We start from the raw sequence: 22527 nt of genomic DNA, 5'->3' as shown, positions 1-22527 counted from the left end.
TGGACAGTGAGTCAAGTAGCACGTAGCGTTCTATGAGTTCAGTAGCCTACATTTTTGTGAAAATGTACATTTTTAGGAAACGCGTGAGGAATAGCAGCAAACGTTCATAACCATGCACATAGAGAGCGCTTTTAAGATCAAAGATTGGCTAGGCTACATCGTTATCGGAAAACCCGGACCAGAACAGATAGCCTAAACAACAGAACAGGACAGAAAATAATATAAATATAATATAGACTAAATAAAAAAAACACGAAATAGCCCTACAATAAATAGCTATATATTTTTATACTTAAATTATTAACAAATTACGACGACAAAAATAAAACACTGAATCAGTTTGAAGCTTTGAAAAAACGGCAAAAAATGTCCCCATCAAACAGTTTTTTCGTATAGATGTTTCTGAAAACTTAAGGCCTTTTCCTTCATAAAACGAGTTGGACATCATCACAAAAATGTCTGCGTATGGACCAGTTAAATCAGAAGACTGAAATTCGCCTGCAGAGAATAAGGATGTCACAACATTTTTGAACTGATTTTTTCGTTTTTGATTTGCGTAGAATGCAAATTTTGTAGAACTTGAGAAATAGATAAAGATTAAATAAAATACAGAAAATGGAAAAAATAAAATACAGAAAATACAAAGTGTGCTTCAACAAATAAAATAATTTCTTTAAACATCGTTTTTACTCTAAAGGACTCGTTTTCTAAACAAAATAAATAAAGGACAAAAATAAATGTATATTCTGCTATTTATGATAATACTTGTTTTTAACCTGGGTTACACACCTCCCAGCAGTTTATGCATGCACCAAGCAGAAATGACATAAGCCCATATCTTTACAGACAGCCAAGTATAAAACACAAATGCAGTTAGAACCCACAAACATTCATCAACAATTCACCTGCTTAGTAGGCCTTATGAAAGCCAGGGCTGGCTTCAATAAGTGAATTGAACAAATTAGTTACCCTCAGGCGACGAGTGTTGCTACTGAACCGTCTAAGTACGGTGTCCTTCCATTCCCTTGTGCATTTGCTAGCATTTGCAAAAGAAGGGCCAGCTCGGCTCTCAGACCGTGGTACTGGTGGTCGTGGCCGGAGTATCCAAGTCTGCTGATTGACGAGGCTGCGGAGGTCTAATCCATTTTCGTAAATCAATCACTGTTCTTCAACTTGAAATGGATTTTGCGCACGCGCTGCAAATCAAATGTAACAAGTTTACTCGGCGATACGGCGACCAATAAGCATTCACCATGACGAAGCCTATTAACGTGCCATGAACAACCAAAATGATGCATTTTCCCATTCTTTTTATTTTATTTAATTTAAGTTACAGTTTGAACATTTAATATTAAAATAATAACTAAATAACTAAAAGGGATACTTTTTTGTGGCCACGCCATGGCCTGTAGGAGGGGCATTAATAGCCGCTAGGGGGGGGGGCACGGCCCTCGAATGCCCCACCATAGCGCCGGCGCTGCCAAAATGTCCTCACTTTGCAAAATTGTCCTCACACTGCTGGTTAAAAACTCAAGCATGTCCTCACTGTGTATGCTTTACAAGAACACACACACACACACACACACTCTCTCTCTCACACACGCACTCTCTCTCACTCACACACACACACACACACACACTCTCTCTCACACACACTATAACATCTCACTGTCACTGATTTATCTATTAAAATACATTTTATTTCACAGCAGTTAATTAATAAGATTAGTGTTCCTGTAGCTCAAGTGGTAGAGCATTGCGTTAACAAGTGCAAGGTTGGGGGTTCAAATCCCAGGGAACACATGTTTGGAGAAAATTGTTAGCCTGAATGCAATGTAAGTCGCTTTGGATAAATTAATTATAATTAAATAATTATATTATTATTATTCATATTATTATTAACTAAATATTATGCCTACTTCATTTTAAATATACAAATTAAACAAATCAATAAAAGCTATTGCAGTAATCATATTGCACTCTAAAATAAAATGTCAGTATTTAATAATAATAATATGAATAATAACCAAAATATTTTATATTGCAGGGGTCTCCAACCTTATTTCATTCGGGAGCTACTTTTTAAAAATGAAAGCGGCTGAGAGCTACCAATGTTACAAAGTACTTAAATCTCTTAAATCATGTATTAATCCAAACAAATAAAATTAGCAGCACTATGCACTTTTTATTTGCCTAAACAGTGAAATAAAACATTTACAAAATCATGGCCGGATTTTAAACTAACAAAAAAATATTCATAACATGTTATCTACTGACATGTACTACATGTTCAAATAAAATTTTGACCATTTTTAAAAATAAAATTATAATATATCAGCCTTTATTTTATATTTTTTTAAATAAACGGATGAGTCAGAATGATACATTTATATTTATCTGCTTCATAAACAGTTCTACAGAAGCTAATGTGCATTATAAAAATCTCAACACCTCTGATAATAAGGTAGGCTATTTTCCATCAACCGGTTAAGATTTACAACAAAAATCTGGTCTGATTTTGCATTTGTCTGAACAAAAATATGGCAGACTGAATTAATTTGTAAAACCACAGTTTGACAGCAGAGGGCGCTTATGAACTACAGAACAGAGCTGTTTCCACAGTAACCTATTATGCATTCACACAAATAATGAAATCATCTATTCTTTCATCTAATTTCCCTCATCAGTCTCCCTTCAGTCATTTTTTCACAAGAACGAAACTACTCTGTGTGCGTCTGCCTGAGACTCTCAATAACTTTGATTAAAGCCGAACTGTATATTTACTGTGAGTTTTTCAATTCGTGATAATCAAATACGGGTTCAATGATAATTAAAATAAATAACGGGATCATTAAAATAACCTCACGGCCTATACATCAATATGTCTTGGGAGGGCGATTCTAGGATTTTCATTCTAGTGGGGCCCAGCCCCCGACAAGGGTTAAATATATATATATATATTGCTAAAATTATATACCAAATAGACCAGTATTCCACTGTATTGCATAGATAGGTATAACATATAAATGAATAAGCCAAATACAAGTCTGAATTATCTCTCTCTCTCTCTCTCTCTCACACACACCCAACTTATACACCTGTTTACTATACACACACAAAATTTTACTGTTTTCTAGTACTAGTACTCTTTCCTTAGCTCAAGCATGCAAACCTCTTTGCCACATGCACTGGAAAATGTATTACACTAAAAGTTACATTTTCAAATGAAAATGGCAACATGGTCGTTTTAAAAAGTATGCTTTCATATGCTTCTTTTTCACTGAAGTAAACACCTGTGTGAACGAAGCGAAAACTTAAGCTACAGTATAGATGGAGAACCGATTGATATTTTGTAAACTTTATTTATGACAAAACAAAAAACCGCGGTATGTGCGCTTTCGTCGGTGCAGCCATTGGAATCAATGGGTTTAATAGCGCAGCGCTGTCCGCATCCTGTGTGAAAGCCGCTTTATCCTCGGTTTCTCGCTCAGCACCGCCGCGGTCTGCAGATTGAAAAAGAACGCGCTGAAAGACGGGGAGGAGCCGATCGAAGTCTGCCGCCGTTTTCATTACGAAATTTAAAGCAGACTGAGGCGATCACGAATTCGTGTAGCTACAGTTTATGGTAAATTTTAGGGGGGCTGAGTAGTCATTTTAGGGGGGCTATAGTCCCGTCTTGGCGAGCTACCTCTAATCAGGCTGTTATATTGTAATATTTAATTACAATAATTATTATTATTATTATAACAAATAATAATTAAAAAAAAAAAAAATATATATATATATATATATATTAGGGGTTTCATCAACTAGTCGACTAGTCGACTGTCACAACCACTAGTCGGCGCTGTCGGCCCTAATCGACTAGTCGGAAACAAAATGGCGTCAGGCATTGAGGTACGTCCAAAACGGTCAAGGTCATCCTATGTGTGGAAATACTTCACAGAAAAATGTAGACACATCCACCGTTACCTGTAAGTTATGTAAAGCAGTGCTAAAATACAATAGCGTCTGACATCCTGGCAGATTCAATCCCGATAACGGCATGCCTGCTAGATCTACGGTTTAAGCGCCTGAAGTTTCTCCCGGAAAATATCAGAGCGGATGCCCTGGCGCACTTGACTCAGCTGGTAGGAAAGGATGAGGAACAGCCTGCTACTACGGGTAAGTTTAGAACTAACGTTGACTCTAACGTCTAAACCAGGGGTAATTTTAACCAGCAATATTTTCTAGCCAGCCGGATTATTTTGGAAGTCCGTTTTTTTTTTTTAATCAGCCTATTTTTATTTTACAATAACAGTTTACAAATAGGCATAGGCCCCGTGTATCATTCGTTCAATCGTTTTTTCAAATTAAAACCAAAAAAAAAAAAAAAATCAAAACTACTTGTTTTTCCATCTTTTATTTCCTGAACTAAAATGAAAAAACGAATAACGACTTGTTTTCCGATTTTCTGATTGTGCGCTCAGATCAAAAATAGAAAAAATGAATAACTGGTTTAAACAAATTTTTATTTTGAATTTTACAAAATGCCGCAAAGAAAGAATAAATAACTTACCGTATTTTCCGGACTATAAGTTGCATCAGTCAAAAAATGCGCCATGAAGAAGAAAAAACATATAGCCTAAGTCGCACTGGACTAGGGCTTTAAGTCGCATTTATTTGGAAATTTATTTCAGAAAAAAAAACAATGTTACGCACGGGACAGTTCTCCGTTACGGACGTGAGCGCTCTTGATAGCGGCACTTAAGACTGCTTTAAAACTTTCACAGAGACCTCAAACAGAAAGCACAAAACCTGTCTTTTAAATTTAATTTCGTTTTGTATTAATTGTATCTTAATTTTAATCAATGTTTAATCGACCAATTGTCTGGATTAAGTAAATATATTAGAAAATAGATATAATCACGGCACGGAGGCACCAGCACGTGAACCTGGAGCTCGTCTCATTAATGAACCGAAACTCAGCATATAAGGTAGCCTACTTGCCTCACAGATCTGAGACATATAAGAAGCTTGAAATGTGTAGTCTACTTTTAAACAGAACAATTCAAAACGAAAGAAAACTGACTGTTCTCTGCTTATGTACCTAGCCTAATCCGTATGAAATGTGCATTTCTCTCATGGCGTGTTCACTACTGCGAAGATCAGTGAGTCAGCATCGTTAACTTCATCTTTTCAGCCAACATAAAAATACTGGTTTATTAGTAAACAATTAAAATATCTCCTGCTATATTTAAAATATTCATAATCATGCATTTTTTCATTATAGACCCTGGTGAAGGTGAAACTGACGGTGGGGACAACCAGTCTGACTTTGGCAAGAAAACAAGGCTGGAGAACGACTTCGAACAGCTGTTTGGACCACATTATGAAGGTGCAAAGAGCAAAAGGGCACAGTCACAGTCACAGTCACCCGACAGAGGAGTAGCCTCCATCCCTCCCACGTCGATGCGCTGGTGTTTCTCAACGCTAACCGAAAAGGCAATGTGAATTTGATCCGGGAGGACATTGACTAGTAGGCTAATGGAATGGCAACGAAAAAAAGGCAGGGCTGTATGGATAATATTTTTCAATGTTTCACACTGTTTTAGTTGACACCGCTTTGGGGTAAGTGAAGTTCCATGTTAAGATTTAAGGCTCGACAAAAAAATATAGTGGTTCAACCTAGCCTACGTCAAACTTGTATTGGCCTATACTTGCTTAAATTATATTTGCTTAAAGATGCAATGAAAAATGCACAGTTAAAACTTATGCAAAAGAGAGTTGTGATGTTGACAATGTTATGTCTGAGGCAATGGCTGTGTCCAAATTCAGGGTCTGCATCCTCCTTAGGATCCTTCCTACCCGGTTGAAGGAGGAGGGGTCCTCCGACGACCGCAAAACCTGGAAGTCGGTGTTTGTGAATTTGGACAGCCTACCCTTCTTTCAGTTCCCTCCCTTACCCGTTGCTCATATCCTGTAGCCTAGCAACCGTGACAGCGCTAAGCAAGAAGCGGGAAAATGGACAAACAAAGTTATTCTCCTCATTTTAAATCTTTTTGAAGGAATAAAGCAATTAAATAAATCAAATACTTTCTTTGCTCGTTGTCGGAGAGTTTTTTTATATCAGACTACAAGACAGTCATATCCAGGTAAGCCATTATAGCCTATTTTCATTTATGTTTTAAAACAAAATGCCTAACTAGACAACCACTGAAAAAAAATATTTTTTTGAAAAGCCAGTTTTTAAAAAACGTACTCCTCTCCCACTCCCCTACCGCTCGCTTCGTCCGCCATTACGCTCTGCCGAAAAGAATTATGGTATAGGTAGGACGGGAAAGGATCCACCACACCCATCCTTCCAATTCGGGGTAAAGGAGTACGTATTTGTGGGCCGCATTTGAAGGATCCTACGAATTTGGACAGCCTTCGTCGCGGCGCTGTGACGTAACATCCTTCAAATGAGTACTCCGAAGGATGCAGACCCTGAATTTGGACACAGCCAATGTTTATCTGCAACGTTCACTGATGCACGTGGTGTGGCGCGCGGTTCATAACAAGAATGTTTTAATTACAAGAATGTTTTAAATGAATGCTGCTGTTTTTTTAACATGTTGATGAAAATAATAACTGCTGAATTTATTTATGATGTTATTTCTGAATTTCAAAAATACATTTACAATGATTCACCAGAACTCCTCTGTTTTCCTTAACAATGCGTTAATGCGTCAATTTTAATGAAGAAATAATTTTACAACTAGTCGACTAGTCGTCGACTATTATGCAAAACTAGTCGACTAGCAAAAATAAGTAGTTGTGAAACCCCTAATATATATATATATATATATATATATATATATTATGATTGCAATAATCCAATTGTACTGTAAAATAAAAAGAGTCTTTATTAAAAATAACCAAAATAGTAATTGTATTTTAAAAAAGTATTATAATATTGCAGTAATATTATTGCAATAATAAGTTTTTTATTGATTTATACATCTCTGAGACGTCTATTTGACGTGTGCATTTACATCTGCAAGACGTATTTTTTGGAGTGTTTGCTCATCTGCAATACATCTATTGGACGTTTCCTTTTAGATGTCTAATAGATGTCTATTAGATGTCTATAAGATGTTTATGATTTGAAATGTATGCAAAACTGACACCTGAAAGACGTCTGTCAGACATTTGTAGACAGCAGATGCTTTCCAGATCAACAGATCTTTAACAGACGTCTTGCAGACGTATGTGTGCTATCTCTACAACTAGAAATCTCAGTGTGACAGACGCTCAGCTGATTTACTCCAAAAACACCTTCACAGTTTAACAAATCAAAGCTTATTGTAAAAAACATGCTGCGTTTTCAGATACATTTCAGATGGATTTATTTGATGCATGAACAGAGTTTGAGTCTCTTATAACACACAGAACATACACACAACACACTTCAACCATCTTCACACATTTGTGATGAGAAGCGTTTATAAATCTGTTGAAAACAAACCAGACGCGTTATTATTATTAACTAAATATTCAGTTTACTGTTTTAATTATTTCAAACAAATCACTAAAAATGGATACTGATGCAATAATCATATAGTACTGTAAATAGATCAGTATATAATAATAATAAAACTTATAATTGAAATAATACTTTTGTAACATAAAATAAAATTAAATATTTATTATTATTATTAATAGTAGTAGAATTAATACACTGACTTTTTATTTTACAGTGGAACAGGATTATTGTAATAATAATTTTTATAATTTAAATAATAAAAATATATTATTCATATTTTGGATATTATTAAATATAAAATTATAATATATTATAGATAAATATTATTGATATTTATGTTATTATGTCATAGTATAACATAACATTTCTTTATTTCTTATAATATTTGTTATAATTTCAATTATAGTAATAATCTGGTATAACATAAAAATAAATAAATTACATTAATATTTATAGTTATAAAAATAAAAAGTCAGTATTTAATAATTAAATAAAATGATCATATCGGTTAAGTGCATTAATAATTATTTTTAACTGGTATTAAATAAAAATAAATAAATTACATTAATATTTATTTATAATTTTTATTAATAATAATAATACATGCATACACACTTTACGAGTACAATAGTAGTATTGTAATCATGTTTCTTTTGATTTGTTATAATTTAAATAATTTAAAAAACATATTATTATTATCAAATCTGCATATTATACACATTTTATCACGTTTACATATTTTAGTAAACAAAAAACAGTAAATAAAATCACCGCTTGAAAAAGATCCCATAGTAATTTAATACAGTGTTTCTGTAGTTACAGTATATTTGATGAAATACTATGATGAATGTTTTATTTTATAACGTCAGAAACTCTCCTGAAGCTCATGTCAGTCTTGTGATAAAATCGATATATTCATGATACAAACATCAATTCAGATCTGATCTCAAGTTAATTTCTCGTCCTGTTTTATTATTATTATGCACAAAAACAATAGAGAAATATTAATTACATGTATTAATGTCATGAAGAGACTCTATAACGTCTCACTGTCACGGATTTATCATGCAGCTCAAAGCATTATGGGTAGAATCTCTCGTCAGTCTCTGATTCATCAACACAGTTTCACTGATCCATGAAGAACAGTAAACCCAGGATAGAGCGGCTGAGTGAATGTGGTCTGGACTGTGTGGATGAGGTTCATAGTGTTTTCAGAGATGCTGTAGAAGGACAGAGTTCCTGCTCTGGGATCCACATACACTCCTATTCTCCAGCTGGTGGGCTTCACAGGGAGATGAGTCTGTTTGTTATTGTGTATGAAATAATAATTGCCAGGAGAGCAGATCAAACTCCAGGACTGATCATTAGATCCAAACCAACATTCTTTACCCCGTCCCTTCCTGCTGATGCTCTTATATGACACTGATATAAACACACCAAAAAAACCACTGTACTCAATCTCCCAGAAGCAGCGTCCACACACACTCTCTCTACACAACACCTGAAACACATCATCAAATCTGTCTGGATGATCAGGATACGGCTGTGACTCTCTGTCCTGTGTCACCTTTCTGTTCTCCTCAGACAGAATGAGATGAGTGTTTGCTGTGTTTGGATCCAGTGTGAGAAAACAGGCATCTGAAAACAAGAACAGAGACATTAATAATAACAACAATAACTACAGATGTGTGTTTGTGTGTGTGTGAGAGAGAGAGAGAGAGTATGTGTGTGTGTGTGTGTGTGTGTGAGCGAGAGAGAGAGAGCGAGTGTGTGTGTGTGAGAGAGAGAGAGAGTGTGTGTGTGTGTGTGTGTGTGGGAGAGAGAGAGAAAGTGTGTGTGTGTGTGTGTGTGAGAAAGTGTGTGTGTGTGTGTGTGTGAGAGAGAGAGAGTGTGTGTGTGTGTGTGTGTGTGTGTGTGTGAGAAAGTGTGTGTGTGTGTGAGAGAGAGAGAGAGAGAGAGAGAGAGAGTGTGTGTGTGTGTGTGAGAGAGAGAGAGATGAGTGAGTGTGTGTCTGTGTGTGTGAGAGAGAGAGAGAGAGAGATGAGTGTGTGTGTGTGTGTGAGAGAGAGAGATGAGTGAGTGTGTGTCTGTGTGTGTGTGTGAGAGAGAGAGAGATGTGTTGGTTTTTGTGGTTTACAAGGACTTTTGACCTGAATACGCACCAGCATTACAGGGACATTTGGGTTTATGAGGACAGGGCCCATGTCCTTATAATTCCGACAGTGTAGATGCCTTTCTCTATGTCCCAGAAGCTCCCTCTCAAATTTTTGCGCCATGTCCTAATATACCACAAAACCCTGAAATTTTACTATACACTGTGTATCCTCTGAGCTCGGGAGTGCGCCCCTGCAGCCCGGACCCGGTACTGCATCCGCGTCATCGAAAATTTGCATATTTTACACTTGTGTAAGTTTGTAGGCCGCTGATTGGCTAGATCGCGCATCGGAGGGCGGGAAATCGCGAAAACAAAATGTCGGCGGTGGGCGGGGCTACATTCTGCCGCTAATAGCTCCGTACAAGTAAGTTAATGCAGTTTGGTAATTATTTAAACATTTTTTTGCAATAATTTATCGATTGTATATGATTATATAAATGCATAATTATCATGCAATTAAACATATTCCCTAAATATCATCATATAAAGTATGAATGTGACTTCAAAGCTGTAATTACTCAGTTTAAAATCAGTATATTAATGTAACGCTATTAATGTAACGTTTCATAGATGGTTATTTAAATATATTATTATTATTATTATTATAAATCCCGTATACTCGTGCTTTAATCAGCGAGGCAAGTGTGACGGTTTGTAACTTCCTGTTTGGAACGGACGCAATCTGTGCACCTGAAGCGAAGACATCTGTGGTGTGAAGCTGTTGGAGACAACTATTATATTAAAGGTTAGTAATACTGCTGTTAAATCGTTTCTCTGAGAGTTTGTGGCTCAGTTTGGCTTGTTCGTGAGTGTCTTCAGTGCTCTTTAGAAAGCAGCTAGCGCGTGATGCTAATAGCACTAGCGTGTTTACACTAAGTGTCCTCTATTAAGAGTAACATCAGACGAGAATCAACAATGCTTGTCAGTTTAACTTCACAACTGTAAATGTAACAGAACAGTCTAGCTATCATAATAATCTGTTGTCATGGCTACAGTCTGTGAAGGGGAGGGGCAGTTCTGTTTAATATTATTACTGTTCAGCTTGCTTTCATTAATAAACACAGAGATGTGCTCTTTTCACTTCCTAATACTTACTGTATATAATAAGTAAAGTCACCTTTATTTGAATAGTGCTTTGTAGAATACAGATTGTGTCAAAGCACTTTTACTAATATAACCAGTCAAAATAGTATATTCAGCATATGCTCAGAATACATCATATTTAACATATATTCTGTTCATTAGAACTGTCATTATTAATTTGCATGTTAAGTTGAAAACAAACAAACTTAATATTGTCAGATGGAGGCCAACAGTTCTTATTGTTATTAAAGCAGACACATGAGAGGATGGCTGAAGGTGCGAGGCGAAGGAGAAAGAGCAGAATGGGCTCAAGGGCAGGTTCATCACTGATCTTAAAGGTGAGCTAATTTATTTAGTCATCATATAGTCACCATTAAGTTGTCTTAGTTCTTTATATCTTTTGTTGAGCAAAATAAGACATTACTAACCATTTGATGGTTTGTAAATGATGACAGGATTTTCTTCCTATGCCTTTAAAGTGTCTCGTGTACTAAATCTGTCTCTGGTTGATGACGTGTGGTTCTCGTGATGGTTTCACCTCTCTGTTGTTTTAAAGTGTCCCGTGTACTAAAGCTGTCTCTGGTTCTCGTGATGGTTTCACCTCTCTGTTGTTGTGTAGGGAGGGGTGTGTTCAGCTGTACTGACTTTGAGAAAGGAGATTTCCTGCTGGAATACTGAGGAGACTCATCAGCAAAGAAGAATGTGAGCGGAGGCCATGCACTTCAAGTTTTCATGTTTGAGTTTGGCTACAATGGAAAACTCCTCTGGTATGTACACGTGTTTGATCTACATGTTTACTGATAATTAAATTACATGATTCTAAATGTGTCCGTGGACATGTCAGTGGTCATGTGTTTTCAAAGCTTGGTGATGAGTGTTAAATGATTGGTGATCACAGAATATGATATCTGCTGGTCCTAAGGTTTCAGTGCTGATATTGTCTGTCTCTTGTTTAGTGTCGATGCAGCTCGAGGTGACGGTTCTCTTGGGCGGCTTGTAAACGATGACCATATTAACCCAAACAGCAGGATTTAGACGATTCGTGTGGATGGAAAACCTCACTTATGTTTATTTGCTACAAGGAGCATCTGTCCTGGTGAAGAGATCCCATACGATTATGGTGATTCTGATTGGCCATGGAGATGCACGGTACTGACACCTCTATACTGTCAATTCTGATTTATTGGATTATAGTAAAGTTATTAAATGTCAGTTGTTACCAATTAAGTTAATGTTAATGAGTTTGTATGTATTACATTCCATGCATGTTCATTCCAGTATGTCAGGATGTGTGTATGTTTACACCTGTGTTACGAGGACCCTGTTTTATGAGGACCATCATAAGAAGATAGTCTTAACATGGTCTTGATGTCACATTGTGTGTATATTTACACCTGTTTTACAAGGACCCTGTTTTATGAGGACCATCATAAGAACATAGTCTTCTGTGTGTGTGTGTTTACACCCGTGTTACGAGGACCCTGTTTTATGAGGACCATCATAAGAACATGGTCTTGTGTGTGTGTGTGTGTTTACACCCGTGTTACGAGGACCCTGTTTTATGAGGACCATCATAAGAACATGGTCTTGTGTGTGTGTGTGTTTACACCAGTGTTACGAGGACCCTGTTTTATGAGGACCATCATAAGAACATAGTCTTCTGTGTGTGTGTGTTTACACCCGTGTTACGAGGACCCTGTTTTATGAGGACCATCATAAGAACATGGTCTTGTGTGTGTGTGTGTGTGTGTTTACACCTGTTTTACGAGGACCCTGTTTTATGAGGACCATCATAAGAAAATGGTCTTGATGTTTGATTGAAGAATCTCAAGGCATTTCTCAATGTCAAGGAAGGATCCTTGGAAGCCAGTATTTCGAGGATGCTACGTCATCGACATCCGTCGAAGGACTGTTCCAATGTCGAGGATCCTCGGAATTTCAACCAAGGACTGAGTCCTTCGTTCGAAGAATATCCCATACACAGGAAAGGATGCATATGTGTAGCCTTCGCGCTCTCAAATCACCCACAATCCTATGCGCGCAGCATTGCTATCTTGTTCAAAAATGTCGAATGTTAGCAGAGTCGGAGCGTTAACAGTTTTTATTTACGTTACCAAACATTTGTTATAACTGTAGTAAATATAAGTAAAGTTTGCCAGTACAAATTACTACCATATTGATATTGTAATTTATACAAATACAAATTATGTTATTGATGGCTAACTGAACCGGACCTGTCATTTAACAATTGTTAGCTTGATTGCGTAACCGGCATTTCTTTTATAAATAACTAGTTAAGTTGTCCAAAGTAATTTAACGTTAATATTATACCATTACACCACAGCGTTATTCAAACTGACCTTTTCACTGACGTAATGATGCAATGACGTGCACTTGCTAACCTGTTCCATTTACGTGTTCTCCGAATGCTAAAGAGGAGCCTCACCTAGCCTCTGAAGGAAGTGACTTGGAAGGACCAGTCCTGCCAAGGAAGTATCCTTGACATTGAGAAACGCCTTCAGTGTGTCGTTTGTTTGACAAAAGCCTGGTATTTGAAGACCCTAGTTCTCACCATGACATTGGGCTGTGTGGATGTGAATATTAGGCTAAATATGGATCATTCACATCTCATTGTGGGAAAATCTCATTATTGAAAACGTCTAATTGTTATCTTTAGATTAAGTATATTGTAATACAAGTTGGTAAAAAGTCACTCCCCTTGTTTGAAATTGACTTTCAGGCAGTATACTTCTGCAGTTTTATCATATTTGTGTCATCATCATTATTATTATTATTATTATTATTATTATTATTATTATTATTATTATTTTGGCTTTTTATTTAAATAACATTCTCCAAGATTGCATATTATTTATTCAAAACATTCAGTATTTTCAAATGATAACTGAGTAGAATCAGTGTCTAAAGAGCCTAAAGAACTCTGAACAAGGCACAGCAGCTATAAAGGTATCCAAGAAGTTCTTGAAATAATTGTGTTAGTCCTTAAAAGAGTAGAACAGATTACGTTGTCCACATGTGTTTCTAAGAGACATTTGTTTGCTGCATTATTGTGGGTGTTAAAAGTGAGTCTTGGTTTCATGCTGTATAACTAACACAGACACTGTGTCTCAAATCACCAGTTTTTCTCATACACAGAAATGCTTGAAATGAGCTGTCCACATTTGTCTAGTAACCAATGTCCCGGTAATAACAAGGATACAAATAGACCAGACTTTTTTCAATCTAACACACTGAGACTCTTCAGTCAAGTCAAGACCATGTTCTTATGATGGTCCTCATAGAACAGGGTCCTCGTAACAGAGGTGTTAACGTGCACACAACCTGACAGACTGCAATATACATGCATGTAATGTAATACTTACAAAGTCATGAACATTAACTTGGGTAACACTTGAAAATTTAAATATTGATTTGAAATATTGTAATCTTGCTTGTAAATTACATTGATAAAATAGAAGCAAGATTATAAAATAATTTAATGTTTTAAATCAGTATTTTATGCACTCATTTATTGTCACAGATGTCTAATTTGATGTTCTTTTCTAGACTTTTCTATAGTGTGGTTGAACCGTCCACTGTTGAAGTCAACACTCTGTCCCAGTCAGAAGACACAGACGTATAGAAGGTACTACGACTGATTGATTGATTGATTGATTAATTGATTGATTTAATTTAAAATATATTTTTTGATTTCATGTGTCAGTGATCAGTCAGTGTTTATGGACTCCAGTATAAGTGCATTATCAATTTGTACAGTGCCTGAATCCTTTGTCTGCAGTAGAATGTTTATTTAAAAATATTTATTTCCGTTTCCTTAATTTCAGGTGACTCTGAAGAAGGCCCGGTACTATTGGATGATCCGGACTGTGTTGAGTAGGTAATAAATGTGCATTGCATATTTTATGAAATGTTAGATTGATGTTGTAAGTAGTGCTGCAACGACGCGTCGGCGTCATCGATTACGTCGACTACAAAAATACGTCGACGACCAACTTCCTGATTCAGGTCTCTGCTGCAGATGTGATGGAACGACCGCAGCAGATTCGGCGATTCTAAAAGTACAAACTGATGTGATATTATTAAGTGTCTAATAAACGAGACTTGCTCATTGCATGATTCTGATATTCTTGTAAAGATTACAAGTTATTGGTATGATCACCTGTAGCGGCTGAAGTAAGGATAAAATTAAGTAAGTCTGTGTTGGTGCGGGTTTCGAACAAGCGACGCGGTCGCATACTGCGCGCCTACATTGGAAATAACAAACTTGAGCGCGCAAAAGACGCGATATGTGAACGGCCCCTTAAAAGACAGCGCGCCGCGAGACAACAGTCACAGACCACCGAGCTGCCCAGAATCAGCTCCAGATCTCTGGAAACCATGCTAAACCATAGCAGAACACTGACTACATTTTATGGTTTGTGATGCTAAAGAACATTTCATGACGTCTCGGACAACTGTAAATTTGTGGCTACTGTGGTTTAATTAGAAGCGCAAATGTAAACTCATATTTACCATAGTAAAATAAGTTTCTTTGCCTCTTTATTTTTGTATACTGTAAAAACTTCAACCACATTGGTTGAAAATGAATAAAGGTTGAAATATTATATTAGAAGTTGTACTTATAAGTTTTTGTAAAGTTATCAAAAGGATTCATTAGCTAATCAAAAAAATAACATTAGATAAATTATTTATTGTAATAAAAATAATCGTTGGAGTAGTCGACTAACAGAAAAAATAATCGTTAGTTGCAGCTCTAGTTGTAAGAAATCATCTCTACATGAGCCTGGCTTTTTTTCATTGTTTTCAGATGTCACCTGTCAAAGAGCATGTGTTGAATGAGGAGCAGAGCGTTTGTGCCCCGCTGAAGGAGTTAAGGAGGTATTCACATGTTTCGGATGAACTGTTATTTCAGTGCAACAGTGAATGCTCTGAAGTCTGATGTCTTCATGGGCTGTGATATACTTAGCTGTTACCAAATGTACGTAATTTAATGACCTGTCATATCAACACCTTCTGAGAGAATAGAGATAGACACGAGTGTACTGTATCAACACCTTCTGAGCGAATAGAGATAGACACGAGTGTACTGTATCAACACCTTCTGAGCGAATAGAGATAGACACGAGTGTACTGTATCAACACCTTCTTAGTGAATAGAGATAGACACGAGTGTACTGTATCAACACCTTCTGAGCGAATAGAGATAGACACGAGTGTACTGTATCAACACCTTCTTAGTGAATAGAGATAGACACGAGTGTACTGTATCAACACCTTCTGAGCGAATAGAGATAGACACGAGTGTACTGTATCAACACCTTCTGAGCGAATAGAGATAGACACGAGTGTACTGTATCAACACCTTCTGAGCGAATAGAGATAGACACGAGTGTACTGTATCAACACCTTCTGAGCGAATAGAGATAGACACGAGTGTACTGTATCAACACCTTCTGAGCGAATAGAGATAGACACGAGTGTACTGTATCAACACCTTCTGAGTGAATAGAGATAGACACGAGTGTACTGTATCAACACCTTCTGAGCGAATAGAGATAGACACGAGTGTACTGTATCAACACCTTCTGAGCGAATAGAGATAGACACGAGTGTACTGTATCAACACCTTCTGAGCGAATAGAGATAGACACGGGTGTACTGTATCAACACCTTCTTAGTGAAATAGAGATAGACACGAGTGTACTGTATCAACACCTTCTGAGCGAATAGAGATAGACACGAGTGTACTGTATCAACACCTTCTGAGCGAATAGAGATAGACACGAGTGTACTGTATCAACACCTTCTGAGTGAATAGAGATAGACACGAGTGTACTGTATCAACACCTTCTTAGCGAATAGAGATAGACACGAGTGTACTGTATCAACACCTTCTGAGCGAATAGAGATAGACATGAGTGTACTGTATAAACACCTTCTGAGCGAATAGAGATAGACACGGGTGTACTGTATCAACACCTTCTTAGTGAAATAGAGATAGACACGAGTGTACTGTATCAACACCTTCTGAGCGAATAGAGATAGACACGAGTGTACTGTATCAACACCTTCTGAGCGAATAGAGATAGACACGAGTGTACTGTATAAACACCTTCTGAGTGAATAGAGATAGACACGAGTGTACTGTATCAACACCTTCTGAGCGAATAGAGATAGACACGAGTGTACTGTATCAACACCTTCTGAGCGAATAGAGATAGACACGAGTGTACTGTATCAACACCTTCTGAGTGAATAGAGATAGACACGAGTGTACTGTATCAACACCTTCTTAGTGAAATAGAGATAGACACGAGTGTACTGTATAAACACCTTCTGAGCGAATAGAGATAGACACGAGTGTACTGTATCAACACCTTCTTAGTGAAATAGAGATAGACACGAGTGTACTGTATCAACACCTTCTTAGTGAAATAGAGATAGACACGAGTGTACTGTATAAACACCTTCTGAGCGAATAGAGATAGACACGAGTGTACTGTATAAACACCTTCTGAGCGAATAGAGATAGACACGAGTGTACTGTATCAACACCTTCTGAGCGAATAGAGATAGACACGAGTGTACTGTATCAACACCTTCTGAGTGAAATAGAGATAGACATGAGTGTACTGTATCAACACCTTCTTAGCGAATAGAGATAGACATGAGTGTACTGTATAAACACCTTCTGAGCGAATAGAGATAGACACGAGTGTACTGTATCAACACCTTCTGAGCGAATAGAGATAGACACGAGTGTACTGTATCAACACCTTCTGAGTGAAATAGAGATAGACACGAGTGTACTGTATCAACACCTTCTTAGCGAATAGAGATAGACATGAGTGTACTGTATAAACACCTTCTGAGCGAATAGAGATAGACACGAGTGTACTGTATCAACACCTTCTGAGCGAATAGAGATAGACACGAGTGTACTGTATCAACACCTTCTGAGCGAATAGAGATAGACACGAGTGTACTGTATCAACACCTTCTTAGCGAATAGAGATAGACATGAGTGTACTGTATAAACACCTTCTGAGCGAATAGAGATAGACACGAGTGTACTGTATCAACACCTTCTGAGCGAATAGAGATAGACATGAGTGTACTGTATAAACACCTTCTGAGCGAATAGAGATAGACACGAGTGTACTGTATCAACACCTTCTGAGTGAATAGAGATAGACACGAGTGTACTGTATCAACACCTTCTTAGTGAAATAGAGATAGACACGAGTGTACTGTATCAACACCTTCTGAGTGAAATAGAGATAGACACGAGTGTACTGTATCAACACCTTCTTAGCGAATAGAGATAGACATGAGTGTACTGTATAAACACCTTCTGAGCGAATAGAGATAGACACGAGTGTACTGTATCAACACCTTCTGAGTGAAATAGAGATAGACACGAGTGTACTGTATCAACACCTTCTTAGCGAATAGAGATAGACATGAGTGTACTGTATAAACACCTTCTGAGCGAATAGAGATAGACACGAGTGTACTGTATCAACACCTTCTGAGCGAATAGAGATAGACACGAGTGTACTGTATCAACACCTTCTGAGTGAATAGAGATAGACACGAGTGTACTGTATCAACACCTTCTTAGTGAAATAGAGATAGACACGAGTGTAGTGTATAAACACCTTCTGAGCGAATAGAGATAGACACGAGTGTACTGTATCAACACCTTCTTAGTGAAATAGAGATAGACACGAGTGTACTGTATCAACACCTTCTGAGCGAATAGAGATAGACACGAGTGTACTGTATCAACACCTTCTGAGCGAATAGAGATAGACACGAGTGTACTGTATCAACACCTTCTTAGTGAAATAGAGATAGACACGAGTGTACTGTATAAACACCTTCTGAGCGAACAGAGATAGACACGAGTGTACTGTATCAACACCTTCTGAGCGAATAGAGATAGACACGAGTGTACTGTATAAACACCTTCTGAGCGAATAGAGATAGACACGAGTGTACTGTATCAACACCTTCTGAGCGAATAGAGATAGACACGAGTGTACTGTATCAACACCTTCTGAGCGAATAGAGATAGACACGAGTGTACTGTATCAACACCTTCTGAGCGAATAGAGATAGACACGAGTGTACTGTATCAACACCTTCTTAGTGAAATAGAGATAGACACGAGTGTACTGTATCAACACCTTCTTAGCGAATAGAGATAGACATGAGTGTACTGTATAAACACCTTCTGAGCGAATAGAGATAGACACGAGTGTACTGTATCAACACCTTCTGAGCGAATAGAGATAGACACGAGTGTACTGTATAAACACCTTCTGAGCGAATAGAGATAGAGACGAGTGTACTGTATCAACACCTTCTGAGCGAATAGAGATAGACACGAGTGTACTGTATCAACACCTTCTGAGCGAATAGAGATAGACACGAGTGTACTGTATCAACACCTTCTGAGTGAATAGAGATAGACACGAGTGTACTGTATCAACACCTTCTGAGCGAATAGAGATAGACACGAGTGTACTGTATCAACACCTTCTGAGCGAATAGAGATAGACACGAGTGTACTGTATCAACACCTTCTGAGCGAATAGAGATAGACGGGTGTACTGTATCAACACCTTCTTAGTGAAATAGAGATAGACACGAGTGTACTGTATCAACACCTTCTGAGCGAATAGAGATAGACACGAGTGTACTGTATCAACACCTTCTGAGCGAATAGAGATAGACACGAGTGTACTGTATCAACACCTTCTGAGTGAATAGAGATAGACACGAGTGTACTGTATCAACACCTTCTTAGCGAATAGAGATAGACACGAGTGTACTGTATCAACACCTTCTGAGCGAATAGAGATAGACATGAGTGTACTGTATAAACACCTTCTGAGCGAATAGAGATAGACACGGGTGTACTGTATCAACACCTTCTTAGTGAAATAGAGATAGACACGAGTGTACTGTATCAACACCTTCTGAGCGAATAGAGATAGACACGAGTGTACTGTATCAACACCTTCTGAGCGAATAGAGATAGACACGAGTGTACTGTATCAACACCTTCTGAGCGAATAGAGATAGACACGAGTGTACTGTATCAACACCTTCTGAGCGAATAGAGATAGACACGAGTGTACTGTATCAACACCTTCTTAGCGAATAGAGATAGACATGAGTGTACTGTATAAACACCTTCTGAGCGAATAGAGATAGACACGAGTGTACTGTATCAACACCTTCTGAGCGAATAGAGATAGACATGAGTGTACTGTATAAACACCTTCTGAGCGAATAGAGATAGACACGAGTGTACTGTATCAACACCTTCTGAGTGAATAGAGATAGACACGAGTGTACTGTATCAACACCTTCTTAGTGAAATAGAGATAGACACGAGTGTACTGTATCAACACCTTCTGAGTGAAATAGAGATAGACACGAGTGTACTGTATCAACACCTTCTTAGCGAATAGAGATAGACATGAGTGTACTGTATAAACACCTTCTGAGCGAATAGAGATAGACACGAGTGTACTGTATCAACACCTTCTGAGTGAAATAGAGATAGACACGAGTGTACTGTATCAACACCTTCTTAGCGAATAGAGATAGACATGAGTGTACTGTATAAACACCTTCTGAGCGAATAGAGATAGACACGAGTGTACTGTATCAACACCTTCTGAGCGAATAGAGATAGACACGAGTGTACTGTATCAACACCTTCTGAGTGAATAGAGATAGACACGAGTGTACTGTATCAACACCTTCTTAGTGAAATAGAGATAGACACGAGTGTAGTGTATAAACACCTTCTGAGCGAATAGAGATAGACACGAGTGTACTGTATCAACACCTTCTTAGTGAAATAGAGATAGACACGAGTGTACTGTATCAACACCTTCTGAGCGAATAGAGATAGACACGAGTGTACTGTATCAACACCTTCTGAGCGAATAGAGATAGACACGAGTGTACTGTATCAACACCTTCTTAGTGAAATAGAGATAGACACGAGTGTACTGTATAAACACCTTCTGAGCGAACAGAGATAGACACGAGTGTACTGTATCAACACCTTCTGAGCGAATAGAGATAGACACGAGTGTACTGTATAAACACCTTCTGAGCGAATAGAGATAGACACGAGTGTACTGTATCAACACCTTCTGAGCGAATAGAGATAGACACGAGTGTACTGTATCAACACCTTCTGAGCGAATAGAGATAGACACGAGTGTACTGTATCAACACCTTCTGAGCGAATAGAGATAGACACGAGTGTACTGTATCAACACCTTCTTAGTGAAATAGAGATAGACACGAGTGTACTGTATCAACACCTTCTTAGCGAATAGAGATAGACATGAGTGTACTGTATAAACACCTTCTGAGCGAATAGAGATAGACACGAGTGTACTGTATCAACACCTTCTGAGCGAATAGAGATAGACACGAGTGTACTGTATAAACACCTTCTGAGCGAATAGAGATAGAGACGAGTGTACTGTATCAACACCTTCTTAGTGAAATAGAGATAGACACGAGTGTACTGTATCAACACCTTCTGAGCGAATAGAGATAGACACGAGTGTACTGTATCAACACCTTCTGAGCGAATAGAGATAGACACGAGTGTACTGTATCAACACCTTCTGAGCGAATAGAGATAGACACGAGTGTACTGTATCAACACCTTCTGAGCGAATAGAGATAGACACGAGTGTACTGTATCAACACCTTCTGAGCGAATAGAGATAGACACGAGTGTACTGTATAAACACCTTCTGAGCGAATAGAGATAGACACGAGTGTACTGTATCAACACCTTCTTAGCGAATAGAGATAGACACGAGTGTACTGTATCAACACCTTCTGAGCGAATAGAGATAGACACGAGTGTACTGTATCAACACCTTCTGAGCGAATAGAGATAGACACGAGTGTACTGTATCAACACCTTCTGAGCGAATAGAGATAGACACGAATGTACTGTATCAACACCTTCTTAGTGAAATAGAGATAGACACGAGTGTACTGTATCAACACCTTCTGAGCGAATAGAGATAGACACGAGTGTACTGTATCAACACCTTCTGAGCGAATAGAGATAGACACGAGTGTACTGTATCAACACCTTCTGAGCGAATAGAGAGAGACACGAGTGTACTGTATCAACACCTTCTGAGCGAATAGAGATAGACACGAGTGTACTGTATCAACACCTTCTTAGTGAATAGAGATAGACACGAGTGTACTGTATAAACACCTTCTGAGCGAATAGAGAGAGACACGAGTGTACTGTATCAACACCTTCTGAGCGAATAGAGATAGACACGAGTGTACTGTATAAACACCTTCTGAGCGAATAGAGAGAGACACGAGTGTACTGTATAAACACCTTCTGAGCGAATAGAGAGAGACACGAGTGTACTGTATCAACACCTTCTGAGCGAATAGAGATAGACACGAGTGTACTGTATCAACACCTTCTGAGCGAATAGAGATAGACACGAGTGTACTGTATCAACACCTTCTGAGCGAATAGAGATAGACACGAGTGTACTGTATCAACACCTTCTGAGCGAATAGAGATAGACACGAGTGTACTGTATCAACACCTTCTGAGCGAATAGAGATAGACACGAGTGTACTGTATCAACACCTTCTGAGCGAATAGAGATAGACACGAGTGTACTGTATCAACACCTTCTTAGTGAATAGAGATAGACACGAGTGTACTGTATCA

The 22527-nt window shown here is 37.8% G+C and overlaps 1 protein-coding gene and 1 long non-coding RNA gene across 2 annotated transcripts in view; one reads left to right on the top strand and one right to left on the bottom strand.

The window, feature by feature from the left end:
* Window positions 1-8429: 8429 nt before the first annotated feature.
* LOC132099203 (NACHT, LRR and PYD domains-containing protein 12-like) overlaps window positions 8430-22527 on the bottom strand; it is a 165446-nt gene continuing 151348 nt past the window's right edge. The window contains exon 10 of the mRNA XM_059505655.1: window positions 8430-9145. Within this exon, the coding sequence (XP_059361638.1) occupies window positions 8622-9145 (524 nt within the window). The 3' untranslated portion in view covers window positions 8430-8621. The remainder of the gene's footprint in view (window positions 9146-22527) is intronic.
* LOC132099213 (uncharacterized) lies at window positions 9960-11041 on the top strand. Its single transcript, XR_009423069.1, has 3 exons — window positions 9960-10026; window positions 10297-10407; window positions 11000-11041. It is a non-coding gene; the product is annotated as an uncharacterized LOC132099213 (long non-coding RNA).

Source organism: Carassius carassius, chromosome 22 (genome assembly GCF_963082965.1).
Source record: "Carassius carassius chromosome 22, fCarCar2.1, whole genome shotgun sequence".
Lineage (NCBI taxonomy): Eukaryota > Metazoa > Chordata > Actinopteri > Cypriniformes > Cyprinidae > Carassius > Carassius carassius.
The sequence above is the reverse complement of the archived record's forward strand: the minus strand, read 5'-3'. Positions and strand labels throughout refer to the sequence as shown.